The 27,341-nt window shown below is 44.4% G+C and overlaps 2 protein-coding genes across 6 annotated transcripts in view; both read left to right on the top strand.

Moving 5' to 3' along the window:
- Positions 1 to 7,371, top strand: part of DNAJC6 (DnaJ heat shock protein family (Hsp40) member C6) — a 188,463-nt gene extending 181,092 nt beyond the window's left edge. For all 5 annotated transcript variants that reach the window (XM_045291831.1, XM_045291834.1, XM_045291830.1 and 2 more), the window contains 3 exons: positions 653 to 795; positions 3,706 to 3,882; positions 5,036 to 7,371. In XM_045291831.1, the coding sequence (XP_045147766.1) occupies positions 653 to 795; positions 3,706 to 3,882; positions 5,036 to 5,137 (422 nt within the window). In that variant the 3' untranslated portion in view covers positions 5,138 to 7,371. The remainder of the gene's footprint in view (positions 1 to 652; positions 796 to 3,705; positions 3,883 to 5,035) is intronic.
- A 3,031-nt stretch (positions 7,372 to 10,402) lies between these two features.
- LEPROT lies at positions 10,403 to 26,966 on the top strand. Its single transcript, XM_004699364.2, has 4 exons — positions 10,403 to 10,473; positions 14,139 to 14,214; positions 20,618 to 20,804; positions 24,991 to 26,966. The coding sequence occupies exons 1-4, from the start codon at positions 10,458 to 10,460 to the stop codon at positions 25,105 to 25,107; spliced, it is 396 nt and encodes a 131-aa protein (XP_004699421.1). The 5' UTR covers positions 10,403 to 10,457; the 3' UTR covers positions 25,108 to 26,966.
- Positions 26,967 to 27,341: the final 375 nt, after the last annotated feature.

Below are 27,341 nucleotides of genomic sequence, written 5' to 3'. Positions count from 1 at the left end.
TAGAACTGCTCGAATGCGTTTTTGAGACGGTAACTGAGTCTAAAGCTCTCTTTCTCCCACCGGGCAGCGGGGGAACTGTTGACCTTGTGAGTCACAGTCCAAAGCGTAACCACGACACCACCGAGGCTCCCACACATCTGTGCTAGGGTCAGTAACTCACTGCAGTAGCCACACAGAACTCACAGACAAAACTCATAATTAAGAGAAGTCTATTAAGGATTATTAGCGAAGTCAGTAGATTCCTACAAGTCAGGATCAGAAAAGAATAAGGACGCAGTCGTTGGTCTCCTCAGCCAGCAGCCAAGACTTTCTCCGGCTCTTAGTTGTATGATTGGGGGAAACCATGAATAGCCTTATCTGTTAAAGGTGGCACAGCAGAAAGGGAACTGGACTACGGCTAACCAGTCAGCCCTACATTCCATCATGCCCATGGACAAGTTCTAAGAGTCTGTTCTGGCCACTGGTCTCCTACATTCTTCGTTTTCCTCATCTGAGAAGCCCACATGACAAGCCTCCGACCTTACGCACAGGGTGAGGGCGGGGATTCTGGGCCTGACTGCCCGCGAGCAACCTGAAACCCCGAGTGCTCTGATGATGCAGGATTGTGTTCAAGGGGGAAAGGCTGTAACGATTTTCAAACATCTCGTGGCAGATGGGAAACAGAAAGCGGCTGACTTTGAGGACCTGCTCTCTGGCCAAGGCTTCAACGCCCACAAAGACAAAAAGGGGCCTCGAACAATAGCGGAGATGAGAAAGGAGGAAATGGCCAAGGAAATGGATCCCGAGAAATTAAAGGTGAGCCCAGCGTCATCCCGTGTGACTCCTGCTTGAGAAGGTCGTGTTGTGAACATGCGCAGAGCCAGAGCCTTCTGCATGGGCGTCAAATACATTTGACGGCTTGGCGTGGTCACACAAGTTGCCTCTGTTTAACTATTAGAAAGGGAGAGCACACTCTTTTTTTTTTTCTTAATCATTTTATTAGGGGCTCATACAACTCTTATCACAATCCATACATACATCAATTGTGTAAAGCGCATTTGTACATTCATTGTCCTCATCATTCTCAAAACATTTCCTCTCCACGTAAGCCCCCGGCATTAGGTCCTCATTTTCCCCTCCCTCCCTGCGCCCCCCTCCTTCATGAGCCCTTGATAATTTATAAATTATTATTTTGTCACATCTTGCCCTGTCCAATGTCTCCCTTCAACCATTTTTCTGTTGTCCGTCCCCCAGGGAGGGGTCACATATAGTTCCTTATAATAGGTTTCCTCTTTCCAACCCACTCTCCCTCTACCCTCCCAGTATCGCCACTCACACCACTGGTCCTGTAGGGATCATCCGCCCTGGATTCCCTGTGTTTCCAGTTCCTATCTGTACCAGTGTACATCCTCTGGTCTAGCCAGACTTGCAGGTAGAATTCATGTCATGATAGTGGGGGCGGGGAGGAAACACTTAGGAACTAGTGGAAAGTTGTATGTTTCATCGTTGGGAGAGCACGGCCTTGATGGGGGTAATGTTGCTGTTCGGATGGCGCTGGGGCTAGAGAGAGCTGATGAGAAAGTGGTCGTGAAGGGGATGCTCTGTCTATGCCCATTCTTTCTGCCAGGCCAGTGTGCCTGGATGCACCTTGGAACTAACAGATCTGCATGTATGAGGAAAGGAACCCTGGTGGCACTGTGGGTTCAGCATCAGGTTAGCCACAAGGTTAGCAGTTCATCCCCAACAGCCCCTCTGAGGGAGAAAGGTGGGGGTCTGCTCAGCTAAAGACTTAGGGCCTCAGAAACCCCCCAGGAGCAGTTCTCCTACCATCTGCAGGGTTGCTGCGGGTCAGAATTGACTCGTGGGGAAGTGGAGGCGGGAAGGTGAAGGGCCTTATGGAGCTGGGCTTCCCCAGAGCCCTCTTCACTTTCACCCAGAGAAGTTCTACTCTCATCTTTGGTTTTTCGTTCTAGAGGCCTAGAAAATACTTCCTTTGGAGGGGTTGGGAAATGTTTCTCATGGGTGGCCGGACGTGAATTTACCCTTTTGATTTCATAGATAAGTCGTAAGTGGCTGTTGGTTCGTAGATGAGGACGTTGGGTGGTCAGGTAGACACAGGTTAGGATGGAAAGAGAGGGGCCTTTCTGTTGATAAACAGTGTGAGTTTGTAAAGAGTTTGTGAAGGTGAAGAGAGAATGCCCTTCACAGATAGGGAGGTGGCTCCTGTGTATTGAGACATCGAACCTGCTGGAACTGTCACATTCTGGGACCACCCAGAGGATCCGTTGCTACTTTAAAGCAGCTCCCAAACCAAGCCGAGTCAGCCTGCGACTGTACACATTGTGAAACGTACACTCAGGGAGGTACACGCTGCTCCTGTTCTCCGTTGTTGCTGAGCAGATTCAAGCATCTGGTGCAGATGTCTAGACTCTTTGATGTGCTGTTGAGTACTGTGGAGGGCCCTCTGTTTGCACTGGCTTTTCATGTCCATAGTTGTACCCGCCCACTGTCACCGAGTTGGTTCAGATTCAGAGTGACCCAATGGGACAGACTAGTCCTGCTCCCTACGGTTTCCAGGACTGGAGATCTCTCCAGGAACAGACAGCCTCATCTTTTGCCCCCACACAACCAGCCTCATGCAACATCTTTCTATTCCCATCCAAAACTTCACTACAACCTTTGCTACCTAAAGATTCCTTAGGTAAATTCTAATAGTCTGGCAATTATTTCATACTAAAAAAACAACCTAGGGACCTCTGAATGACTTTACTGCATCAATGCATTTAACAAATACTTTGAGCTCCATTTTGTGCTGGGCATATTATTTGGTTCCTGAGATACAGGGACAAATGAGAAATTGTATCTTTCCTAAAGGAGCCCTTCCTAGTGGTAAGACAAGACAAGCACACAGGCTATGGCGATAAAATGAAACATTTATCAGGGTCACATGCATAAATTAGAATAAAACCTATGGCCATTGAGTTGATGAGGTTCCGAGCTGTAAGTCGTTGAGGGAGCAGATCACATCATCCTTCTTCCATGGAACAGCTGGTGGGCTGGAGCCACCCACCTGTGGTTAGCAGCCGAAGGCTTGGCCAACAGTGACACCAGTCGCTCCAGGAATCTCAATATTGCAGGAAGCATTCAGTGAGTATGTGTATGCATTAGACACTGTACTTGGTATGGGCGTATAGCAGGGCAAAACACAGAGTGTGTACCCTGCTTTATTTTTTCAGGATGGATTGATTCTCTCTGGAAGGAGCACTAGTGGCACAGTGATTAAGCACTTGACTGCTAACTGGCAGGTTGGCAGTGGAACCTACCCACGATTGTAGGGAAGAAGGATATGGCTCTGTCTCCTTCAAGGTGACAGACCGGAACCCCTGTGGGGCAGTTCTACTCTGTCTTACTGTGTCTCTAGGAGTCTGAATGAGCTCGATGGAAACAGGTGTGGTGTGGTTTGGGGTAATTAACTCTGGTAGTGGGGTTGGGGGGAGTAGGGGAGAGGGATCCAAACTCTCAAAGGCTAAGGGTATGAAATCCTTGAGCAAGCTTGTGAAGTATGGTGATGATTAACCAGATCAGCAAGGCATGAGGTAGAGAGGGAAAAGCTTAAAGAGTCCTGGAAGCCCCACGCACTTTAAACAGGAAAAGTCTCCAGAGTACCAGTGGAGAGCCTATGGACTAAAAAGCATTTGAATTTCTTAATTCCCCTTGCACTTACAGATCTTAGAATGGATTGAAGGCAAAGAAAGAAATATTAGAGCCCTTCTTTCCACAATGCACACCGTGCTCTGGGCTGGGGAGACCAAGTGGAAGCCAGTTGGCATGGCAGACCTGGTAACTCCAGAGCAGGTAAAGAAGGTGTACCGGAAGGCTGTTCTGGTGGTGCACCCAGATAAAGTGAGTATGACCTGGTGAACGGTGTTGTTGTCTCATGTCACTGTTTTGTAAGCCTCACTCTTTCAGTATATTGTTGGATCGAGTCATATAATTAGTATCTTAAAAACCCATGAGGTAAAGTTGGATATCTAAACAAACAGTTATACTTCATGAAGTAGGTAAAAACAGATCACGCCGTAGATTATGAAACTACAAAATGGGACCTTTACGAGGGAGACATGACTCACCTGTAAGATCTACAAATATAAATTGTGCCCTGCCCTCTTAGAGCATCAAGGATAAGCTAAGAGATGGACAGAAGGAAGCTTTTCTGCTCAGGGTAGACTATACGGAGGCTTGGAACATATTTGACAAAACTGGAGAGAATCAACAGAATATTCAAAGTGGAATAAATGAATCACCGTATTGCTCAAGCTAGTTTATGTTTTCCTAAAACTGTACCCACATATAAGTTGTGCATATTTCAAAAACTGAAAAACTATGGATATTCAAACTATGATTGATATGTTCCCAATAGAAGTGAGTCACCTTGCTTCCATAGGGACAATCGCTATTATATGGCCCTAAGCTGTAACTGAAATGTCACTTGGGATGGGAACCCCTGCTTCTTGAACCTGATGTATTTGTCTTTCATCGTTTCCCTTTTGTGACTAGTCTGAATGAATGAGAAACACTTTTTATTTTTTATAAGAATCACATAAGGAAAAAGAACAAGAGCCCAGAAAAGGCCACAAATTGTCTGCCCCCATTATCAGTCTCAAAGAACTTAACTGGTTTGGGGATGGGAAAGTAGGAGTTTGGAAATATAGACAATCACTGGGCAGTAGTCTGCCGTAGACCCTGGTTTATCTGTAGAGGCTTCTAGAGATTGAAGAGGCGTCTTTTGCTCCCCACGTGTTCTCTGTTTCTCAACATAGCACCACTGAAAAAATAAAACAGTATTATCTTCACCATATGTGAATTTCTAGGATGAGGGTTTGTGGGTCACAAAGGGTCACAAAGAGAAAGAGAGAAATGGCCCATTAAAAAAAAAAATCCGTCCCTCTGAGTCCGTATATTGGCCGCATTTTAATATAGCACCCATCTGCCCTGAGCCCTGCGCGAGTTCTGTTGCGTTCGGAGGGAGCTGACGTGTGTTTTGTTCTTTCTGTAGGCTACTGGGCAGCCCTACGAACAATACGCTAAGATGATTTTCATGGAACTAAATGACGCATGGTCTGAATTTGAAAATCAAGGCCAAAAGCCCTTGTACTAATTCACAAGCTTTCCCATCTTGGCTGCAGACGTGTACTAATAATGCTTAGTGTGTGTCACCGTTCCGAGTATTCACAGATGAACCAAACAAAAACATTCAGTAATGCGTTTTCAGAACTAAACTGTTAAATAACTCGTGAGTTAATTCCTCGTCGATAAGGCATGTGGATGCTTGGTTTCTCGAAGTCCCCAGCATACAATGTCCAGAGAGGAGAGGACGGGCCTTGTCAGTCAGATGACCTCGCAGAGTGACGGCGTTGCAGCCTGCCCCGTGGCGAGCCGACTCAGCACTGGCCCGGGAGGAACGGAGCTGGGGGTCCTAGAAGGCACTGCACGCGTCCGTCGCATTGGGTGACATGAGCAACAGTTAAGAGGGTAGAATTACAAGGTGGTTTTAAGTAATGGTTTTAGCCTTTCCTTAAAAAGATGTAATTTGAGCAGTGGCGTTCTGGATTCGAGAAACACAACCAGCAAGTTTTTTTCTGTGTCTCCCCCTCCCCACCCCATCCCCGTGGGAATTTACTATGACCTTTAGCATACCTGTACACTTGTTTTGGTCAGGGGGACTAACAAACAAAACAGAACCTAAAATGCGGGAAGTGGTTACGCTACAGTCCATTGATGACCTTGGGCTGTTGCCAGGTATGTGCACCAGGGAAAATGCTGGCTATAGAAAACAGGGATTCTGGGCATCTCAAAATCTTTATTTCTGGTCAGGCGGTTCTGCCACTGCCTTCCATTTCCTTCATGAAACTAGGGTCAAATAAAGAAAAAGGTCTTCATAGTAGAGCAGTCACTCTGAACCTCAATGGAAAGGAACTCCTAATTCCCCATAAGCCTTTTGCTTAGCCAAGAATGTTGCAAGCTGGAAAAAGGTTTTGAAGCCACTTGGCCCGTTCAGAGTTTATCAGGCCTGATAGCGAGTTCTGGGCTCAGTATTCTCTCAGTTTGTGGGCGGTTGTGGTCCCAGATTGCAAGAGGACAACCCTGAACGCCTGACCTGAGAAATACCCACTGAGTGAAGGCTGGGCTGGCCTTCAGATCGACTCAGCTGTCTGGTCAGTATTTGACTCAAAGGAACCAGATGCCACACTCCCTCCCCACCCGGTGGATTGGGACCACTTGGATTAGCTGGTGGGGTTTATTGTTTTAAAAATAGTTGGCAGTCCAAAGGAATAACATTCACACAGGGACATCTGTGAAAGCAAAGCAAGAGTGAAGTCTTGCCAGACCTCAAAGCAGCAGGATTGCAGTTCAGTGTGTGGGCTGCTAAGCAGTTGGTACCTTAAGACTCTGGCCGGTCAGTTTTGGGTTGCCCAGACACAGTGTGCCGAGAATCCATACGCAAAGCGAATGAGCAAAACGATGCCAGGCTCATCTGAAAGGTTTATATCAATATTGTGAAAAGCTTTCAAAAGTTGTTTTTCAATGACAATCATTTTTGGTTTCTATTTTAATTTCTTTGTGGCAAACTATACCAGAAAAGCAGCATGTCAAAAATGATTTATGTTCTATATAGAACTCTTTAAAAAAATTTTTTGGTTATAAAAGTTCACTATTTATTTTACCTTTAACTGACAATGTGAAACTCGCAGAAAAATGTTAAATTATACAGCTGTTAACTGGTCAAGGTAACCATAACAACTAGGTGTTATTTATTAATGTATTATGATATAATGTTTGATCCAGTATGTGCTTGTCTTATTTAAAATTGGAATGTGAGACATGTTGCTGTGACCTGCTTTTGTTTTTTGTTTTCCTTTCTCATTCACATCTGTAGATAATGCGTGAACTACCGTAATATAACAATAATTAAAAGGATATTATGTGGATGTCACGTACACTTTGAAATGGTAGAACTATATTAGCTTTGTATCACGTTTGGATAATTCATCAAAGTTCACATTTAAAACATCATCAAATTAATGCTATGTAATTAGCAATGAGAAAGAATCTTACCTAACTTAAATTTGGGGAATTTTTCCCCTTCACATGTCTTTTCCAGATACATTAGACTTCTGGACCCCTATTTATCTCAAACCTCTTAACATATGCAGACCTGCAGGTTGTTATATTCCCCTTAAATATCTGGTTGTGACACAGCTTGTTGTTGGTCAGAGTCACTGTTTCATTCATATTTATTGTAATATATTTTTTGTTTTGTAAATATATTACACACAATAAAATGTGACTGGTCTAAAATATTTGTAATGTATATTAAAAGGCTCAAAAATACTTACAGAAACCTGTTATTTTCATACTTGTAGGAAATGGGTCAGAAGGCGGAAGCGCCCTCTAATGTGATTCACTCTTCAGGAGACTAGCGGGGAACTGGAATCTGAGAGGATTTCTGATTGATACTTTAACCACCATATTTGTCCCTCCCCATACGCATGATCACCTTGGCCATTTTAGTAATATGATCACCTCTCAGTCAGGTTACTCGAATACTATCTTTTCAAAAAGCAGTCCCGGAGAAATCCCGGCCTCCTAACTGAAAACTGAGTGGGTTTTTCAAAGTGCAGTCCATATGCTGAGGCACAGGGCCGAATCCTGGGGTCAGGGGCCCTTGTTATAGAAACAAAGCCCTTTGTGCTCTGTCAGGCCAGAAGCAACATGTTCACCTGGGAAGAAATCGGACAAAACAAGGCATTGAGCCATCCCTGTACTGCCTGCATCTGAAAAGAATGTCCAGGGTGGATGGCAACGCTGCTGAAACACCACTCTGATCAGGATGAAAGGGGGAAAAACTGAATTCCATAAACAATTATCACAGCAATATGGACAGTCTCTTTGCTGGAAACTCCTGGTAGGGAATTTAGGTCAAGTAAACAGGTTTTGATTGTTCTAAAGAAACTGTGGTGCTTGAGAAAAGCGGTAGAGTGCTTGTTTAACCCCAAAAGAACCAGGTTTGAGTTTTTGATTTGTCTTCTGTGGACTATCATATCGGGCAAGTTTTAGAATTTTCTTTTTTTTATAATCATTTTCTTGGGGGCTCCTACAACTCTTGTTACAATCCATATATCAATTGTATCTGACATATTCGTATATATATATTCCATCGTTCTTTTCTAGACATTCACCTTCCATTGAGCCCTTTAGAATTTTCTTAAGTCTGCATCTTAGCACCTGCAAAATAGAGATAAAGCATGTGTATGTAAACTGCCAGTGATCACGTGGGTACCTGCTAAGAAGTAACTACTGTTAAGTCAGAGCTTTGGTGGCAGTGCAGGCTACTAACTGTAAGGTCGGCAGTTTAACCCCCTCAGCCTCTCTTTGGGAGAAAGATGGGGTTTTCTGTACCTGTAAAGATTTATAGCCTCAGAAGCCCTACAGAGGATCACTAAATAGTGTATATTTTATGGTAGAAGAGGAGATATTGACCTCAGCTTGTAGAGAGTGGTTAAACATCAGCAGGAAAAGACACCCCAAAGCCACTTGGGACCAGAAATAGCTGCCTGTATCAAATGAGAGCCACAGTGATGGTTTAGTAGTGACCAAAGCTAAGTCCACTGCCATCAAGTAGATTCTGACTCGTGGCAACCCTGTATAGTGTTCCTGAGGCTATAAACCTTTATGGGAGAAGGTAGCCTCATCTTTCTCCCTTGGACCAACAGGTAGGTTTGAACTGCTGGCTTGGACTTAGCAGTCTAAAACTTACCTGACAGCCACCACCAGGGCTGTTTGTGTAAGAGGAAGCAGCGGTGGCAAGTTAGGAAGGAAAACCAACATTGACTGATTTCAGTTGTGTCACGTCACACTTGCATTTAACTTGGGCACTGGCTTGAGAGGCCTCCCCAGTGACAGATGTGGCCCTACTGCATCTATTTTCATACATAAAATAAAGGGGGTAAGTCAAAAAGTATTGCTACAAAATTGTAGGCATCTTTATTAAACAAAAATATAATATGGTAAAGATATGGTCCCTCAACCTGTTATCTATCTAGGTCTGTGCACTTCTGTAGACAGTCTCCAGCTCCCTTACCCTCTTCCCAACGAATTCTAGTTTTTTATTTACGACACATTAAAATGGCAGCTTTGGTATCCTCAAAAACAAACACCCACTTCACCCAAAGCCAAAACTGACCGCCTTCCAGTCGAAACCGACTCAGTTACCCTAACAGGAGAGGGTAGAACTGCCCCTGTGGGTTTCAGAGACCCACGCTCCCATGGGTCAGCTGGCGCTTTTGAACTGCAGAACTTGCAGTTTAATTACCTTTGAATTTACCTTATTTCCCAGCCCATCGAGTTTTCATTATAGATGAATGGCTAGGGCTACGTCTTTGCACTTTATTTATTTATTTATTTGTTTAGGGCTAATTCTGAAAGATTTTGTAGTTAATAAGCTAATAACTATGGAGGGGCCCTGGTGGTGTAGTGGTTACACGTTGGTCTGAGATCTACAAGGTTGGCAGTTTGAAACCAACATTTCCGTGGGAGAAAGATTGGACTTTCTACTCCAGTAAACAGTTCCGTCCTGAAACCAACAGCTGGTCACAATGAGTCAGCATGGACTTGATGGCAGGGAGTTCGGTTTGGTTTAAGACAATACTCTGATCACTGCAGACAGGAAGGCAAGATGCGGAATCACAGACTATTAATAGTAAGTGGGTGCTATTTGCCGAGAGTAACTTCCTTCCCCTGTACTATAATATGCAGGCTTTCCAGGCAGCAAGTCCCGCGGTTCTCCACCCCAGGCCAGGAGTTCAGGCGCTGTGCAGTGTTTCCACCTGTAGGTGCAGATGTTTCCAAGACTATAAATCTTTATGGGAGTAAATATTTCTCCCATGGACCTACTAGTGGACTACTAGAGGTTTCAAATAGCTGACCTTAATGGTTAGCAATCCAATGCATAACTTCTTTGCCACCAGGGCACAAGGACAAAATGTTCTTCCGAAGAACTGCGGTTGGATACTGTAGGTCCACGCTCAGATTCACAAGCCTAGAGGGAGTCGCCCAGGGCTCGGGATGCGAGAGGCGGAGTTCAAGACAGGCAGGGGCGGGGCTGTTCCCCCGGGAGCAGGATTCGGCCTATAGGAGCGGGGCTTTGCCTGCAGGGGGCAGGAAAGGCCTGGAGGGGGCGGGACTCTGAGTGTTGGAATCTGGGGCCGGAATCTACATGTAGGGGCGGAGCCTCCAGGGGCAATTTGGGGCTCTGGGGGCGGGGCTATGCAAAGAAGAGGCGGGCCCCGGCCCCGCAAAGGCGGAGTAGTGGGCCGGCGGGGCGGGGTTTTGTGTGGAAGGGCGGGTCTGGGCCTTCTAAGCGGTCCGCCGGAGCGGTGGCAGGAACCGGAAGTCGCCGCGGTCTCGGCTCAGGAGACATGGCGGGCGTTAAAGGTATATCCGCGGCCCCCGGCCCAGTCCTTCCGCGGTGCGGCCGCCCCCCTGCCGGGACGGAGCCTTGAGCGGCACCTTTGGCGCGCTTGTGGGAAGCGGCCGCTCCCGTCGTCGCCACTCTTCCCGCCTCTCCGGGTCGGGAGGCGCCCGCCTGCTTCTCTTCCCTCGGGATACGAATGGAGGGCAGTTTCGGGAGGAACCGCAGCCCTTTTGGGGGAGCCCACCGGCCGTCACGTTCGCATACGGTGTCCCTCGGTCCCTGCACGCGCGGGCCTCGCGGTGGTGCCGGCTCGCGCTGGTTAGCCGGGGAGCATCTCCTCCGGCTCGGGTTCCGGCTCTGCGCTCGGGCGCCCCTCCCCTGCGCCGGCCAGCTGCTCCAGGGGGTCCCACTGCCCACCTTGGCCTCCAAAGGTCCCTCCCTGTCCAGGCCTCTGGTAGATCTACTTCTTCCCGAGAAGCCACCGCCTCCTAGTGTTGTCTTCGCCGGGAACTTCACGTTCCTTGTGCATTTTTCAATTAGTCAGAGTTGACTGCGGGCGGGTGCTAATGGAAAGCGCCCAGAAATGCTGTATTTTCCGTAAATGTGAAGACTAGAAGCTTTTTAGCACTGTTTTCATTTCTATGGACAGACAAGAAATGAGCGACGTGCAATGTGTGTATGAGTGGGACCCTTGATAAAAAGGGGTACCAGGAATGCTGCTTTTCCTTATCTGTAGCCTTCAGAGAAATGAGGGGCGGCAGCCACAAGAGAGGGTGTCAGACCTTTGGGGAGGAAAATCTTACGAATTTCTAATCTTGCGAAGAGACTAGCATAACATATTTCCTTGTTGGAGCCCCTGCTCTTCTTGAAATTTCTACCAGATCTTTTCTCCCCACCTAACCATATCAGCATGCAGACAGTATGTGTTGTGAGTGTTCATTATGACATTTATCCGAGTGTGTGAGCTGCTAGCAGGAGATACATGCTTTTCGTTATAATTGGCTGGGTTCTAAATGCAGTATCAGGTTAGCAAACATGGTTTAATTGGAATATGTCCCGGGTGGTGGTGGTGGTGGTGGTGTGAATGCAGATACCTTAGTTCTACACAGTTTTTAGTTACAACCAGAAATTTTTAAACAATAATGTTTCATTATGTTCATGGTAGACATTGTGACCTAGTAAAAAAGTTAGATACGAAATTGAAAGATAATAGGAAGAGGAAGAATTTTGTAGCTAGTTCCATTCAACTTTCTTTTGAGGGAGTACTGTTTGCCTGAGACGGAAGTGGGGGTAGTTATGGGTGGGAGAATAAATGGGAAGTTACTGTGAGGTTACAGCTGGAAACAATAATTACTGTGTAAATGTCTAAGGCAATGATTCTCAACCTGGGGGTCGCGACCCCCTTAGGGTCACCTGATTCATAACCGTGATGAAGTAGCAACAAAAATAATTTTATGGTTGGGGGTCCACCACAACATGAGGAACTATGTTAAGGGTTAAGGCATTAGGAAGGTTGAGAACTGACAGTGTTGAAGTAGCGGCGAAAATAATTTCCTGGTTGGGGGGTCACCACAACATGAGAAACTGTACGAAAGGGTCGCAGCGTTAGGAAGGTTGAGAACCACTGGTCTAAGGTGTATTCCTGTGTAAGCAGATCTATTCCAAGAGGCATGGCGTGGGTGTGGGGGGAGGAGGCTAGACAGAACACATTTGTTTAGTTTAAGCTGCCTTAGTAACACTGTAGTTAGAGGGGAAGTGGGGAAGGTTGAAACTGGACAGGCAGTTATGGGTCAGGCAGTTATAGATGAACCTCAAGTGTCAGGGCAACTGGTAGATGTGAATGGTGTGATGGATGCCTGATTCATAGATTTGAAGATGACTATCTGATGTGGAAAGGATGGATTGGAGGAGTCATGGTCAGAGGAATGTAGATTCTTAGAAAGGTCCAGGCTTGAGATGATGAGAGTCTGCTTTAGGGAAATGGTGGAGGGTTCTAGAGAAGAAGATTGTTTTGAGCAAATTTTTGGAAGTTGAGTCATTTGGACTTGGTGAGTGCAGTGTCAGGGTCTGCCCTTCAGCATGGGATTCCAAGTTTGCGAGAAGAGGCAGGATGATGATTGTGTTTTATCTATAGGGAATTTGATTATGAGTAAGAGCCAACTCAGCAATCGTTTCTGGTTTTATTGGCTATCAAGGCAGAGATGCTTGAAGCCTTTCCCAACCTTATGATTTTGAAGTGTGGTGGGCATCAACCAACCCAAGGTAGCCTATGTCAGCTAACCAAATACATTTTTAACTGGTTAAATTTGGAATCTTTAACTTTAAAATGTTTACATTGAAATATAATTCACATATAAAACTAAATGTCATCTGAAGTATTAAAGACTTGCCTTAAAACAGCCATCTAAGTGGATTGTAAGCTATGTCCTCATCAGAAGCACACCAGCCTGTGTGATCCAAGAATTGTAAATAAAATAATCCAAGGTCAGAGGAGGGCTTTGACTTAGAACTTAAATTCTGAGCACACAGTTTGCATAAGGCTACAGATGACAGTGAAAACCAAAAATTAGCATGCAGAGTTCCTACTCAGATTAAGCCTCCATTGAATTCCCTTGAACCATATGAATAGGCTTGCCATCAGGCAAAGCGTATTGGCAAGTTGAGTATTTTAGATGTAGTTCCGTTAAAATTAAACGTATTATTTGTTTTCCCATTTGACCCATTTTTAATTTGTTCTAGTTTCTTTTTTGCGTTCACTTGGATTGAGGTTTTTCTGTTATTTTGTTGTAATCATTGGGCTTTTGTATGATTTTTCTTAAGTGAAATCCAGGATAGGTAAATCTACGGAGATAGTACCTAGATTAATACGTTTTTAGGGTTGTGGCAGGAGCCCTGATGGCGAAATGGTTATGCATTGGGCTGCTAATGGCAGGGTTAGCAGTTCAAAACCACTAACCTGTGAGGAGAAAGATGGGGCTTTCTACTCCTGCAAAGAATTACAGTCTTGGAAACCCACAGGATCAGTTCTACCCTGCCCTGTAGGGTTGCTGTGAGTCAACATTGACTCGCTGGCAGTGAATTTGGTGCATGGGAGGGTTATGACAGGGGAGCTTGAGGGTTAATGGAGAGCTAATAATGGTACCAGAATGAAGCAAATGTTCTTAAACCAACTGTGGTGGTGATTGCTCAACTTGTTGTGATGTGTTTAAACCATTGAGTTATATGCTATGTGAATTCTATGTCAGTAAAACTGCTAAAAAAAAAAAAAGTAAAAAAAGACCAACCTCTTTAAAGTGGCTTTTAATGTATTCACACGGTATGTAACCATACATTACCAAAAGTCCAAACTTGTTACTGTTGAGTTGATTCCAACTCATAACCACTCAAGAGCGGAACTGTGCCTTTCAGCTCTCCTGGACTGTAAATCTTTGTAGAAGCAGACTGCCTCGTTTTTCTCCCCTGGGCCCGGTGTTCAGACCACTGGCTTTTTGACTAGCAACGGTATGCTTTCAACCCTGGTGCTACCTGGGTTCTGTGGTACAGGCGCCACCACCTTCTAATTCCAGTACATTTTCACCACCCAGAGAGCAACTCTACCCATTAGTGCTCATTCTCCTCCATCCCCTGTCCATTTTCTGTCACAGTTGTAGGATCAGTGTTTAACTTTTCATTTTATTTTTCACAGCTCTTGTGGCATTATCCTTCAGTGGGGCTATTGGACTGACTTTTCTTATGCTGGGATGTGCCTTAGAGGATTATGGGTAAGCTATCCTTTCAAATAACAACAAAAATACCCAAACCATTTTTCTTTCTGTGTCTTTGACAGTATGGTTGTAGAGAGTTGGGCCATTTTAGCATATAGCCATAACCAGGTGAATTTATAAAGCACAAAATTTGAACCTTGGCTTGTGCAGTGTCAAGGTCTTGTAAAACTGGATTTTTTTTTTCATTTTATTAAAATGTATTGGAACCAGGTTCTTTACGAGATTCTTGGCATATATAGCATTATGTGACACAGGTCTACCTTACAGTTCGTTGTGAGTGAGAGCCAGATGAATTCGTCAACAAATGACGTCTGTAGTGGAGACAGAGCTTCAGTCTGGCTCATTATGTAGTTCAACTGCTTAGAAATTTGCATTGCCATCCCAAATGTACTGAATCAAAATCTACGTTCCTAACAAGATCCCCAGGTGATTTGGGGAAATCACCTGGGAATTTATAAGTGTTACCTAATGACTGTGTGTGTGTGTGTGTGTGTGTGTGTGTGTGTGTGTGTGTGTGAGTGAGAGAGAGAGAGAGAGAGAGAGAGAGACCTAAGTGTCTGTGATCACCTGGGAGCTAGAGAGAGAGAGAGAGACCTAAGTGCCTGTGATCACCTGGGGAGCTAATTAAAGTGTAGACTCTGATTCAACATAAACGGGCAGATTCTCAGGAAGGCCCTGAGCTGGAATGAACCGGTTCACAGCCTCGGTGGACATCTGCCAAGAACAGTGAGAGCTAAAGCACGTGTCCCCGGTCTCCCTGAGAGCTTAAGGAAGGCCTGCGTGGACAGGCTGGACTTGCACGGAGACGACGAAAACATGAGCTTAGCAGCCCGATGGGTCAAAAAGGTATTCCGGATTGAGGAAACCGTCAACACAATCCTTTATTCAACAGCCACTTGTTGACCCCCTACCCTATTCCAGCCACTGTTAGGGGAATTGGGGAACAAGAAGTTAAAAAGCAAAAATGCCTTGCTCTCTCAGAATCTGTATTCCAATTGTGGAGGAGAGCAGGGGAGTTGGGTCAATAAACAAATGGACAGTCTGTTAGGAGTAGGCGAGTTTGAAGGAATAAAACTGGGTGAGGGCACAGGGGAGGTAGGGATGAGAAGTAGAGAAGCCCTCTGAGAGGCTGAAAGGTGACCCCAAACCTAGAGAAAATAAGGAAGCAGATCATGTAGGTATCTGGAGGAAGAAGGTTTTAAACCTCTGCTGCCATTGAGTCTATTTCAACTCAGTGACCTTGAACTGCCCCATAGCGTTCCCAAGGCTGTAATCTATGAACCAGAGTGCCATGCCACGTCTTTCTTCCTTGGAAGAGCTGATAGTTACCAACTGCTGATAAGCTGCTAAGCACTTAACCACTGCACTACCAGAATTCCTTAAGAGGATTGTAGGCTCCGAGACAGGAGAGTGCATAGGTTTTTTTCCAGAAACCATGTATGGTTCTTTGTGTTAGAGAAGAAAGGAAGTGGCAGAAGTTGTTGGTCAAGAATCCAGGACAGGGGGAGGGAGGGAAAAAGAGGAGCTGATACCAAGGGCTCAAAAGAAAGGTTTAGAAAATAATGAAGGCAACAGATGTACAAATATGCTTGATACAATTGATGTATAGATTGTTGTAAGAGCTGTAAAAGCCCCCAATAAAATGATCTTTTAATAATAATAATAAAAGAATCCAGGACATAGAATCAGTCCTTTTGAGCTTAGTATGTCATGTGCAGGAAAAAACAAAAACTCAACGCCGAGTAGATTCCAACTCAGTGTGATCCTCTCTGGGGTTTCTGAGGCTTAAGCCTTGACGGTAGCAGGTAGCCTTCTCGTTCTCGAGAGGAGCAGCTGCTGGGTAAGCAGTCAAATGCTTCCCCCAAAGCACCGCCAAGGCTCCGATACCGTGTGAAGAATCTTGAGAATGGGTTTGCCTCCCTCACTGCCATTGAGTTGGTTCTGACTCATAGCGATCCTGTAGGACAGGGTGGAACTACCCTTTGGAGTTTGAGGGACTCCATTGTTACAGGAAAAAAGACCACCGCATCTTTTTTCCCACGGAGCAGCCGGTGGGCTCCACCTACCCACTTTGCTGTGAGCTGTTCCACTACAAGGAGCTTTTATGTTAAGATGGTTAACCTGGACAAGGCAAGATAAGAAAGTGCTTAGACTGCACGCAGGGAGGCTGGAAAATATTAACATAAAGCAAAATTGGCTACAAAAAACCCTCTAAACTATTAAAAAGCAATGATGTTGCTTTGAGAACTAAGGTGTGTCTGGTCCAATCCCTGGTATTTTCCATTGCTTCATATGAGCACAAAAGTTCGACCAGGAATAAGGAAGATCAAGAAAGAACTAAAGACTTTGCATTATGGTATTAGTAATGGATATTGAATGTACCTCTGTTTTAGTTATTTAGTGCTGCTATAACAGACATACCATAAGTGAATAAGTGAATGGCTTTAAATAGAAATGTCTTATCACACAGTTTAGGACATCAGAAGTTCTAATTCAAAGCAGCAGCTCTAGAGAAAGGCTTTCCCTCTATTTTTCCTGATTGCAAGAGGTACTCAGCTGTGGGGCGAGGAGGGTCCCCAACAAATCACCACAGTCCGGTAGGCGCAATTGTACAGCCATAATAAGTAAAGATTATAATAAAGTCATAGAGAGCATGAGAGGTAGAGGAGAGATTGGAATAATGGGGTCAGACACAATTCATGGTAGCATGCTCACCTCAGCCCCGCTTGTTGGTCCTTGTGGGGGTAGCCCGGCCATGAGAGCAGGAGAGCCCCCAGGGACGAGGACCAGGGAGAGCCTCAACTTTATTCTTTTTTTTTTTTAATCATTTTATTAGGGGCTCATACAACTCTTATCACAATCCATACATACATCAATTATGTAAAGCACATTTGTATATTCATTGCCCTCATCATTCTCAAAACATTATTTTTCCCCTCCCTCCCTGCTTCCCCTTCCCTCATGAACCCTTCATAATGTATACATTATTATTTTGTCATATCTGGCCCTGTCCAATGTCTCCCTTCACCCACCTTTCTGTTGTCCATCCCCCAGGGAGGAGGTCACATGTAGATCCTTGTAATCCGTTCCCCCTTTCCAACCTCAACTTTATTCTTCACCAAAGGTTACATCTCCTTGGGGAGGCCTGGCTACAGGTAACCACACATCACAGGAAGGGGCAGTACAATAGGCATACACATTGTAGGAAAGGGATCTATGATAGGCATAAGCGTAACAGGAAGGGGATGAGCTAGGGGTGTGCCCATAGGAATGGGAAGGTCTAGGGTATACATGTGACAAGATGGGCGGACCCTAGATTCATGATGGCAGCCTAACCTTGGTCATCCTTGGGTGGGTTTAACCTCTCTGGTGTCTCCTACAAGGAAACAGACAACTACTATCCTTATCAGAAGGGAGTGGGCCCTACTTGTTGTGGGATAAACAGTGGTGTCTGCTTGGTCTAGATGGCTGATAGCTCTTAGGGAGAATGACCCCTAATCTACTCCTGATGACCTCCAAGTGTATAGTCATTCTCAAGCAGCTAAGTCTGGCATATATTTGGGGGAGACACCTTGAAAGAAATCCGCTTCTGTTTCTACACTCAGCACAGGGATTTCCAGTCCAAATGATGGACTCTGCTCCTGACTCGTAATTTAAAGTCTCAAGAGAGATGGACTCAAGACAAACCCTAATCCTGTAGATCCCATCCTGCCTCATCACATAGTTGCCTCTAATCCTGTTTCATTGACATCAGAGAGGTGAGGATTTACAGCAGCGGTTCTCAACCTTGCTAATGCCTTCACCCTTTAATACAGTTCCTCATGTTGTGGTGACCCCCAACCTTTGGAAATATGTGTTTTCCCATGGTCTTAGGCAACCCCTGTGAAAGAGTCATTTGACCCCCAAAGGGGTTGCGACCCATAGGTTGAGAACAGCTGATTTAGATCATAGAGAGTAATAGCATTGGATCACAAAACAGAGGGTAATGAATTACATTGTACTGAGACTCACGTCCAGAAATTTGACACATATTTTGGGAGAACACAGTTCCATCCATATCAACCATGACTGACAGAAGAACAAGCAGGTCTGTCTTTGAAGAAGGACAGCCAGAATGCTCCTTAAAAGGGAGCATCATCTCACGTCCTGTGGCCATGTTGTCAGGAGGGACTGGTCCCTGCAAAAGGACATCATGCTTGCTAAAGTGGAGGGTGAGTGGAAAATATGGCCCTCAAGGGATGGATGGACACAGGGATTGCAGTGATGGGCAATAACGCGGTCTAAGCGGGTGCAGGACGGCATTCTGACGTACGTGGTGTGCTATGAATTGGGACTAGCTCGATGGCACTAACATCACAGCAACATAGGGTCACAAAACCTCACGAGAATGACACGTCTGCTTTGGGACTGCAGTGGCAGAGTTGAATAGTTAAGATAGGAACCATGCAGTCTGCAAAGCCTAAGTGTTTACTCTTTGGCCCTTTACAAAAAAAACAAAATTAACCTTTAAATGTTTAGATCAACAAGGTTGCTTCTCTATTAGCAGTTGTCGTCGTTGGATATTGGCGGCGTGGTCTAAATGGCCACACAGAGCTCTGCATCCCAGGAAGAACTAGCAGCTCTTGGCAGATGTCCGGTGTGTCTGTTTCAGGTCTCTGCCTCTCAGGGTCTCAGTCTCACTGTTGATAAAGTGAGAGCTTTGAGCTAGAGAATCTCTAAAAGTCCCTTTCAACAACGTTTGGTCATTCTTGTTACATAATGTTATGGATTGATTGTGTCCCCCCTCGGGCCCCCACCCCACCCTAATATATGAAACCTGACCTTCATGCTTATGGTTATAATCCTCTTTGGAAATAGGGTCTTGGTTTTATTAATGGAAATGTATCACTATAGGTCCTGTTTTATCCAGTCACTGGGTGGTAGAACGAGCAGTGTAGGCAGAAGCAGGCAAGCGCAAGTTGTGGTGGTGCGTGCGTGCGGGGAGATCACCAAGGACCCAAGGAATGGAGAAGGGGCCTAGAGGAGCTGAGACAAGGATTCCTCCAGAGCCAAAGGAGAAAACCTTCCATAGAATCGGGGCCTAAAATGCAGGCTTTCAGCTCCTAAGACCAGTTTCTCCGAGAAGGTAAACATCTGCTTGTTGTAGGAGCGCTAAGGAACTCGGACACATGAGAGCCTTCTAGTTTTCAATAAGGAATCCAGGCCAAATACCTCCAGCCCCGGCCCTCTTGATGAAGGGTCCTTTCCCTCTTGCTGTTTGGCGGCCGCCTTGTGTATATATAGAAAATAAAGCATAACCAATGCCTAGGTGATGGAGGAGAGAAAGCTGATAGTCTATTTATTTATTTATTTAAATAATTAAATCATTTTATTGGAGCCTCGTACAACGCTTATCACAATCCACACATACATCCATTGTGTCAATCACTTTTGTACATTTGTTTCCCTCGTCATTCTCAAAACATTTGCTTTCTGCTTGAGCCCTTGGTATCAGCTCCTCATTTTCCCCCTCCTTCCCCATGCCCCCCTCCCTCAGAAACGCTTGATAATTTATGAATTGTTATTATTTTGTCATATCTTACACTGTCTGACATCTCCCTTCACCCACTTTTCTTTTGTCCACCCCCCAGGGAGGAGGCCATATGTAGATCTTTATTGAGTTAGCCATTCTACTGGTACATAGCAAAAACAAACACCACTAAGATAAGGTTTTGCCCTTAAAGAAATACAAAATACAGAGTCCTGGTGACCCCGTGGTAAGGTAAGCTCTCAGCTGCTGGTTGAAAGGCTGGTGGATCATCCCCATCCAGCCACTCTGCAGGAGAAAGGCCCGGTGGTCCGCCTCTGTAAATTACATTCTAGGAAATCCTATGGTAGGTTTTTGTCAGGTAGTGTGATTTAAAGGGAGCTCTGGTGGTGTCATGGTTATGCATTGGGTTATCATCTAAAAGGTCAGCAGTTCTAAACCACCAGCCACTCTAAAGGAGAAAGATGAGACTTTCTACTCCTGTAAAGTATTGTGTTGGAAACCTCAGGGACAGCTCAACCCTGTTTAGTAAGGTCGCCTTTAGTCAGAATCGACTCAGTGGCAGTGATTTTAGTTTGGTTTGGTAATGGGGTTTAATAGTCGAAGTCTGCTCTGTGGCACTCAGCGACGGCAGTACAGAGAATATTGTGCAGTTATCCCCTTATATAATATAAGCTACCTGCATATTAATGAAGGAGTAATTTTTGAATGATCAGTATTTATCTGGTCACGGTAAAAACCATCTTCTATACTAACATGAACAATTGGATAAGTAAGTTGGGGACATAATTATGTTTTAAACATAATGTCGTTTACTTATTATTTAACTAACTTTGCTTTTTGGTTTTTTTTTCTCCTGGGTCCCTCTGACAGCGTGTACTGGCCATTGTTTGTCTTGATATTTCACGCCATCTCGCCCATCCCCCACTTCATTGCCAAAAGAGCCACATATGACTCTGATGCCACCAGCAGTGCTTGTCGGGAACTCGCCTATTTCTTCACCACTGGAATCGTTGTGTCGGCCTTTGGGTTTCCTGTTATTCTCGCTCGTGTGGCTGTGGTAAGTTTTGCTTTCTATTGTTTGGCCAGATTATGACTGGATTGACTTCAGACACCTGTGTCTGGGACCTCAGTTTCATTTCAAACCAGACACCTTTTTAGTTTCTCTCCCTTGCAGATCTTATCTGTCCTGACCTTGACCATGTTTTCAGGATGTTTTGTTCATTTCTTTGACCGTCCTTAGGTAGACCTTCCTCCTTCTTGTGTTTTCTACTTTAAGCTGTTCTCTGGAATTATTGTTCTATCCCAGCCTCCTAAATATTAGGTCAACCCATAGAGACTACAACAGTAATAGATTTCTAGTTTCAAAGTGAAGATCGTATCAAATTCTTTGCCTGCAAATAGAATCAGATACTTAATTCTCAACTCAATAACTGGCATATATTGAGGGACAACTATTTAGATACGTATAGTGAACAAGAGGAACCTGGTGGCCAAGCCTTGAGGACGATAACCCTGCTCAGAGCAGCCAATGCACAGAGAGGAGGACCATATGGCCGGCCCCACTACAAGACACGACATCCCTCACTGACCCATGGCCATATGGGGGATAACACTGGAGACGTGTGGGAATTGTACCTGATCTGACCCCAGTAAACTGAGGCAAAACACTAAAGGCTTGCAACAGAACAAGGGGAGCAGATCAAGGAAGTCCCAAGAGAATACCAAAAATAGACTTTGGGGCCAGGGTGTGGCATCCCATCAGAGACCAGAAAACACTCCTAAAGGTCAACAAATAGACATTGAACTATTTACAGGCTTTTCTCTTTTTTTGTCATTGTTTTTGTTGTTGTTTTGTTTTCTTTCATTGCTTTGTTTTGCTCTGCCTTGTTTTTGTGTATATCATCTCTGCAGGTCTATCTAAATAAGATAGGCAGGATAAACAATCTGGAGAAGAAAGCAACGGGACTGATGGTTCTAGGAGGACATGGGAGAGGGAGAGGCAGGGGAAAGGAAGTGGGTGTTAACAAAACCAGGGACAAGGGAACAACAAGTGCTCCAAAATCTGTGGCAAGGAGGGTCTAGGAGGTCTGGTAGGGCTGGATCAAGGGCAATGTAACTGAGAGGAATTATTGAAACCCAAATGAAGGCTGAGCATGATAGTGGGACAAGCGGAAAGTAAAAGGAAATAGGGGAAAGAATGAGGAGGCAAAGGGTATTTGTAGCGGTCTAAATACAGGCATGCACATATGTAAATATATTTATATATGAGGATGGGGAAATAGATCTATATGCATACACCTGGACATCGGGCCTCCACTCAAGTACTCCCTCAATGCAAGAATACTTTGTTCTATTAAACTGGCTTTCCATGATGCTCACCTTCCCGACATGATTGCTGAAGACAAAATGGGTGCATAAGCAAATGTGGTGAAGAAAGCTGATGCTGTCTGGCTATCAAAAGATAAAGGGTCTGGGGTCTTAAAGGCTTGAAGGTAAACAAGCAGTCATCTAGCTCAGAAGCAACAAAGCCCACATGTAAGAAGCACAGCAGCTTGTGTGATTCCAAGGTATGGATGGGATGAGGTATCAGGCATCAATGAACAAAAAATCATATCATTGTGAATGAGGGGGAGTGTGGAGTGGGGACCCAAAACCCATCTGTAGACAACTGTACATCCTTTTACAGAAGGGTTGCGGGGAGTAGAGGAACCAGTTCGGGTGCAGTGTAGTAACGATGAAACATACAACTTTCCTCTAGTTCTTTAGTGCTCCCCCCCTCTCCGCCCCCCGCTCAGCTATCATGAACCCAATTCTACCTTACAAATCTGGCTAGACCAGAGAATGTACACTGGTACAGATAGGAACTGGAAACACAGGGAATCCAGGACACATGAACCCCTCAGGACCAGTGTTAAGAGTGGTGATACCAGGAAGGTGGAGGGAAGGTGGGGTAGAAAGGGGAGACCAATCACAAGGATCTACATATAACCCCCTCCATGGGGGATGGACACCAGAAAAGTGGGTGAAGGGAGACGTTGGACAGTATAAGACATGACAAAATAATAATTATTTATAAATTAACAAGGGTTTGTGGGGGGTAGGGGGGAGGGGAAAAATGAGCTGATACCAAGGGCTCAAGCAGAAAGCAAATGTTTTGAGAATGGTGAAGGCAACAAATGTACAAATGTGCTTGACACAATAGATGTATATATGGATTGTGGTAAGAGTTGTACGAGCCCCCAGTAAACTGATTTTTTTTTTTTAAAGAAGAACCCTGGTGGCATAGTGGTTACCCTTTGGGCTGTGATCTGCAAGGTTGGCATTTTGAAACCATCAGAGGCTCCATGGGAGAAAGACTGGGCTTTCTACCCCTGTACAGAGTTACAGTCCCAGAAACTCACAGTTCTACCCTAGCCTATAGAATTGCTATGGATCGGCATTGACTCAGTGGCAGTGAGTGAGTGCTAGTGAATAAGATGACATCCTTTTTAGATTTAATGTAGAAGTTTTTGTCCCCAAAAAGCACATTGTGGGTATAGCTTATTCAGTTCTATGATGTTTTATGATGCCTGCAGTTTATATTCTTATCTTTTCTTCCCCTCTGCCCTACATTCTGCTTTGGGGTTATTAAATAAGGAAATTTGCACAAACCTCACTTAAATGCATTTAATAAATATCTTTGGATCACCCTGTTTGGACAATCCCAAGAAGAAGAGCACAGGAATGGGCATAATAAGTGTGTATACTCTACATTCACCGTTGTATGGTAATTGAAATACGACCAGAGCATCATAGGAGCACTGAGAGGAGAGAAATTAGAGTTTTGACAAATATAAGGAGAACTGGTTTAAGTGATAGTGTTGTGCCCAGACGAGAACAAGTAACGCACATGCAACTTTAAAGTTGATAAGCCTTTATTAGCTGGTGATCAGGGGGTGGCTAGAACCTAATTCTCTATCGACACTGAGTGCTTAAAGGAGGGGAGATTTTATGCTGTGGAATAAACAAGGCACAAGGGCAGGTGGCCTCATGCTATATGAAAAAAAGGAACATATTAAAAAAAAAGGGTTACAGGCAACATCAGCAATTTCAAAAATAATGCAGTGGATCCGCAGTTAACAGAAGTTACAAAAGGAATTACACGTGGGTCAATACAAAATGGCTACATGTAGGCTCATTTATACAGTATGGTTACATTGTTAAAATGGCTACAGTCTGCTTACATTGGTGTTAATTGTGGGGGTTACTATAATAGCTTCAAGTGTGAAAATGCAATTTGTAGAATAGAGTAATCCAGCATATTATGCTGATAGTGGTAGAATCATTCTCGGAAAGAGATTAAGAATGGTCACACAAATTGATTGTAGTTAATGTCATTGAATTCTACATGTGGCCTTCACTGATTCGGTGTGTGTTTTGCTGTGTGTATTGCCACCAGACGAGCAGTCCAGTATGATGGAGCTAAAGGGAAGTCCTTGTGATTGTGGCTAGAAAGGTGGGTAAAGCCTGATTAGGAATGGTTTTTAACACCATGTCAATTTGAACTTGATTTAGACAGTGGAGCAGCATTATGTTCTTGATTCAAATATTGTCATGACCTTGTTCTTCCTGGGCTTTCCACGGCATACACTTAGTGTTGCTGTCAATATACTGTTTTTGTTTTTCAAAACTGCATCATGTTTCATGAAGCAAGTTTCATTGGTGTGCTTTTGCTTCAGCAGAGACAAAGAGACAAGGCTCGCTAGAGGGTGCTCTCACACCCCAACTGTGCCTCCGTAAAATCAGCCAGGCTTGACGTCTGCTTTGATTTATACTCAGATTATTTATCTAGTCTTTTGTCACGTAGAAAAGAAACAAACAAACCCATAGCTCTTCCATCCTATGTACCACAGAGGGAGGCAACTCGTGCAGAACTTTCAGTACCCAATATTGTAATTGGACCATTCATAATCTGACTCCTAGTATTTTACTTATGGCAGTTATTATCCACTGAAAACAAGGAGAGAAATATGTCTAATGGGGGACATGTTAAGGATGCTACTAGACTTAATAGCCATCGTGGAAATAATTAGACTAATTACTGACGAGTTTTGTGTCTCCCACCTATTACTTACATGAAGCCTTTTAGCAGATTTGTGTAATATTTCATGGAGTGTTCCTAATTCAGTAAACAACAGATTTGCAAGTAATGTTGCATGACGAGAATATAGAGTTAATGAAGCCTTCTTTTCTTTCTGTTTCAGATCAAGTGGGGAGCTTGTGGCCTGGTGCTGGCTGGCAATGCAGTCATCTTCCTCACGATTCAAGGCTTTTTCCTTGTCTTTGGAAGAGGAGATGATTTCAGCTGGGAGCAGTGGTAGTGCTTGGTTCTAATACTATGCATTGAATTTCTACATGTTTATGTGGACACACATGGCATTTTACTATGAAATTTAATATGCTGTTTTTTATACCTTTATATCATGTTCACTTTAAAGATAACTAAATGTGTGAAACATTAGCCTCATTCCCAGCAAATAACCCAATGCCATCAAGTCGCTTCCCGCTCATAGTGGCTCTAGAGGAGACAGTAGACTACCCCATAGGATTGCCAAGACTGTAATCGTGAGGAAATCAGACTGCCACATCTTTTCTTCCACAGAGCAGCTTGTGGTTTGAACTGCTGACCTTGTGGATTAGCAGCTAAACACTTAACCACTGGGCCACCAGGGCTCCTTCCCAGCAACAAACCTCTCCACTTAAATTGAATGATGTTACTGCATTTTTTCATAAGTAACAGGCCTAGGTAAATGATCCACACATACATTGTACGGCACAGCACACTTTTAAAAATAGCGTGCACAGAAATATGTAAACGTGGTTTGGTGACCTGCTACATCTACATCTTTTGCCTGGGCTATACTTGTGTCAGCACACAATACTGGGGCAAGTCTCAGTTCTACTTAGCATTGCTAAGATAGTGTCAGTGGCCCTCTGTCTGCTGTACACTTCTCAAAAGTGCTCTCCTTGTACCAAGTGCAGAGGCATCTCCTTGACCTTCATGGAAATGCAGAATCTGAGGCCCCACCCCAAACCATTGCAGTTGGGGGCCACCCCAGGGAAATCCTGTGCATGTCGATGTGTAGTTGGCCTGAAATGTAAACACTAACTAAAAGGTTGGCAGTGGGAACCTTCCCCGAGATGCCTTGGGAAGAAGTGCCTGATGATTCTTTGAACGGTCACAGCCACTGGAAGCTCTGTGCGGGCCAGTTCTCTGATTCTACAGGGTCACCGCGAGCCCAGGGGACCTGATGCCAACGGGTTTGGACTCTTGATAGCAGAGAGGACCTTACTCTTTGGGATTTTCCAGGTGTTCAGACTTATGGCATCTGTCCTGTTCTTTCTCGTTGGGGAAAGAGGTTCTAAGTAAGGCAGGAGCAGCGGTTTCCACCGTGTGTAGGGGAGGTCAGGGTCAGGGGGTAACAGTGGGGTGCAGGGAAGAAAGAGGCACTGGATGAAAGAGAATAGCTAAGTGATATTTTGTAATTTCCCATTGTGATCAGGCCTGTGCTTTCTCCGTGTTCCACTCCCCCCCATTCCCACCAGTTGTGAGGTGCTCTGATTTGTTCTGGCTTCCTCATTGTCTGAGCCCATGGGGCCAAGTAAGCAAGGAGGGAGGGTGTCCTGCTTCACTCTGTCTACACGATGACTTGCACATTGTGTTTCATGTACTAAAGGACTTTATAGTTTTTACTAATTTCTGCCGCCTTTAGTGGGATCTTTGAAAATCCCTTTTCTGCTGGACACTATAATCCCAGTTTTTCTAGCTCAACTAACTCTTTGTCCAAGACTTACTGAGATAAGGAAATATGGGAGATAGAACCACGTAATCAGAATGACCAGTGATTTCTAATCATTGTTAATGTATAACTGACATACTTGCAAAACACTTCAACCTGGGAGTGTGCAATCTGCTCACTGCTTCCTATTCTGTTCACGCTGCGGGGACAAGGAGAAGGTGACTGCAATGTCTAAAAAGATAATATGTAAACAGATTTCTTTGTTCTCATGCATGATTGTATGATTTTAGTGTTCTATGTATATATAGATGTATCCATGTTATTTCCAATATTTATATTAGAAAAATTATTTCGATACTCTATGATTTCAACCCATCCATCGTTTTTAATAACAACACTGACACTTACTGTAATGTAATAAATTTCACTTTTAACACAGATGAGAGGTTTACTGTTAAAGTCTTTATTCTGACATATTCTTGCTTAAAAAAATAACTCGAGAATTTCTTGGTATTTTGAAATGGGCAGTTTTGCGGCAATAATCTGTCCTGCAATAGCAAAATAGCAATAATTTTTAAGCTGAATGTTGAATGGCTGAGTTGACTTGTCATAGCTATTTCTTGCCCTAAGATGGCACTAGTGATTAATGTCTATTACCTTTTGTGGACGAGTCCTTGGTGCATATTTCAGATAACCACGGTAGCCTTAATATGTAGCCTTGAAGCATTACCTCTTGTATTTGAAGGATGACATGAAATCTTGGTATAACGAATATTTGTAGCTATTCCTAGTAATGGAATTGCTTATTGAAGGGA

This window comes from Echinops telfairi, unplaced genomic scaffold (genome assembly GCF_000313985.2).
Source record: "Echinops telfairi isolate 266 unplaced genomic scaffold, ASM31398v2 ScPeMD7_443;HRSCAF=831, whole genome shotgun sequence".
Lineage (NCBI taxonomy): Eukaryota > Metazoa > Chordata > Mammalia > Afrosoricida > Tenrecidae > Echinops > Echinops telfairi.
This window is presented reverse-complemented; position numbering and strand designations above follow the sequence as displayed.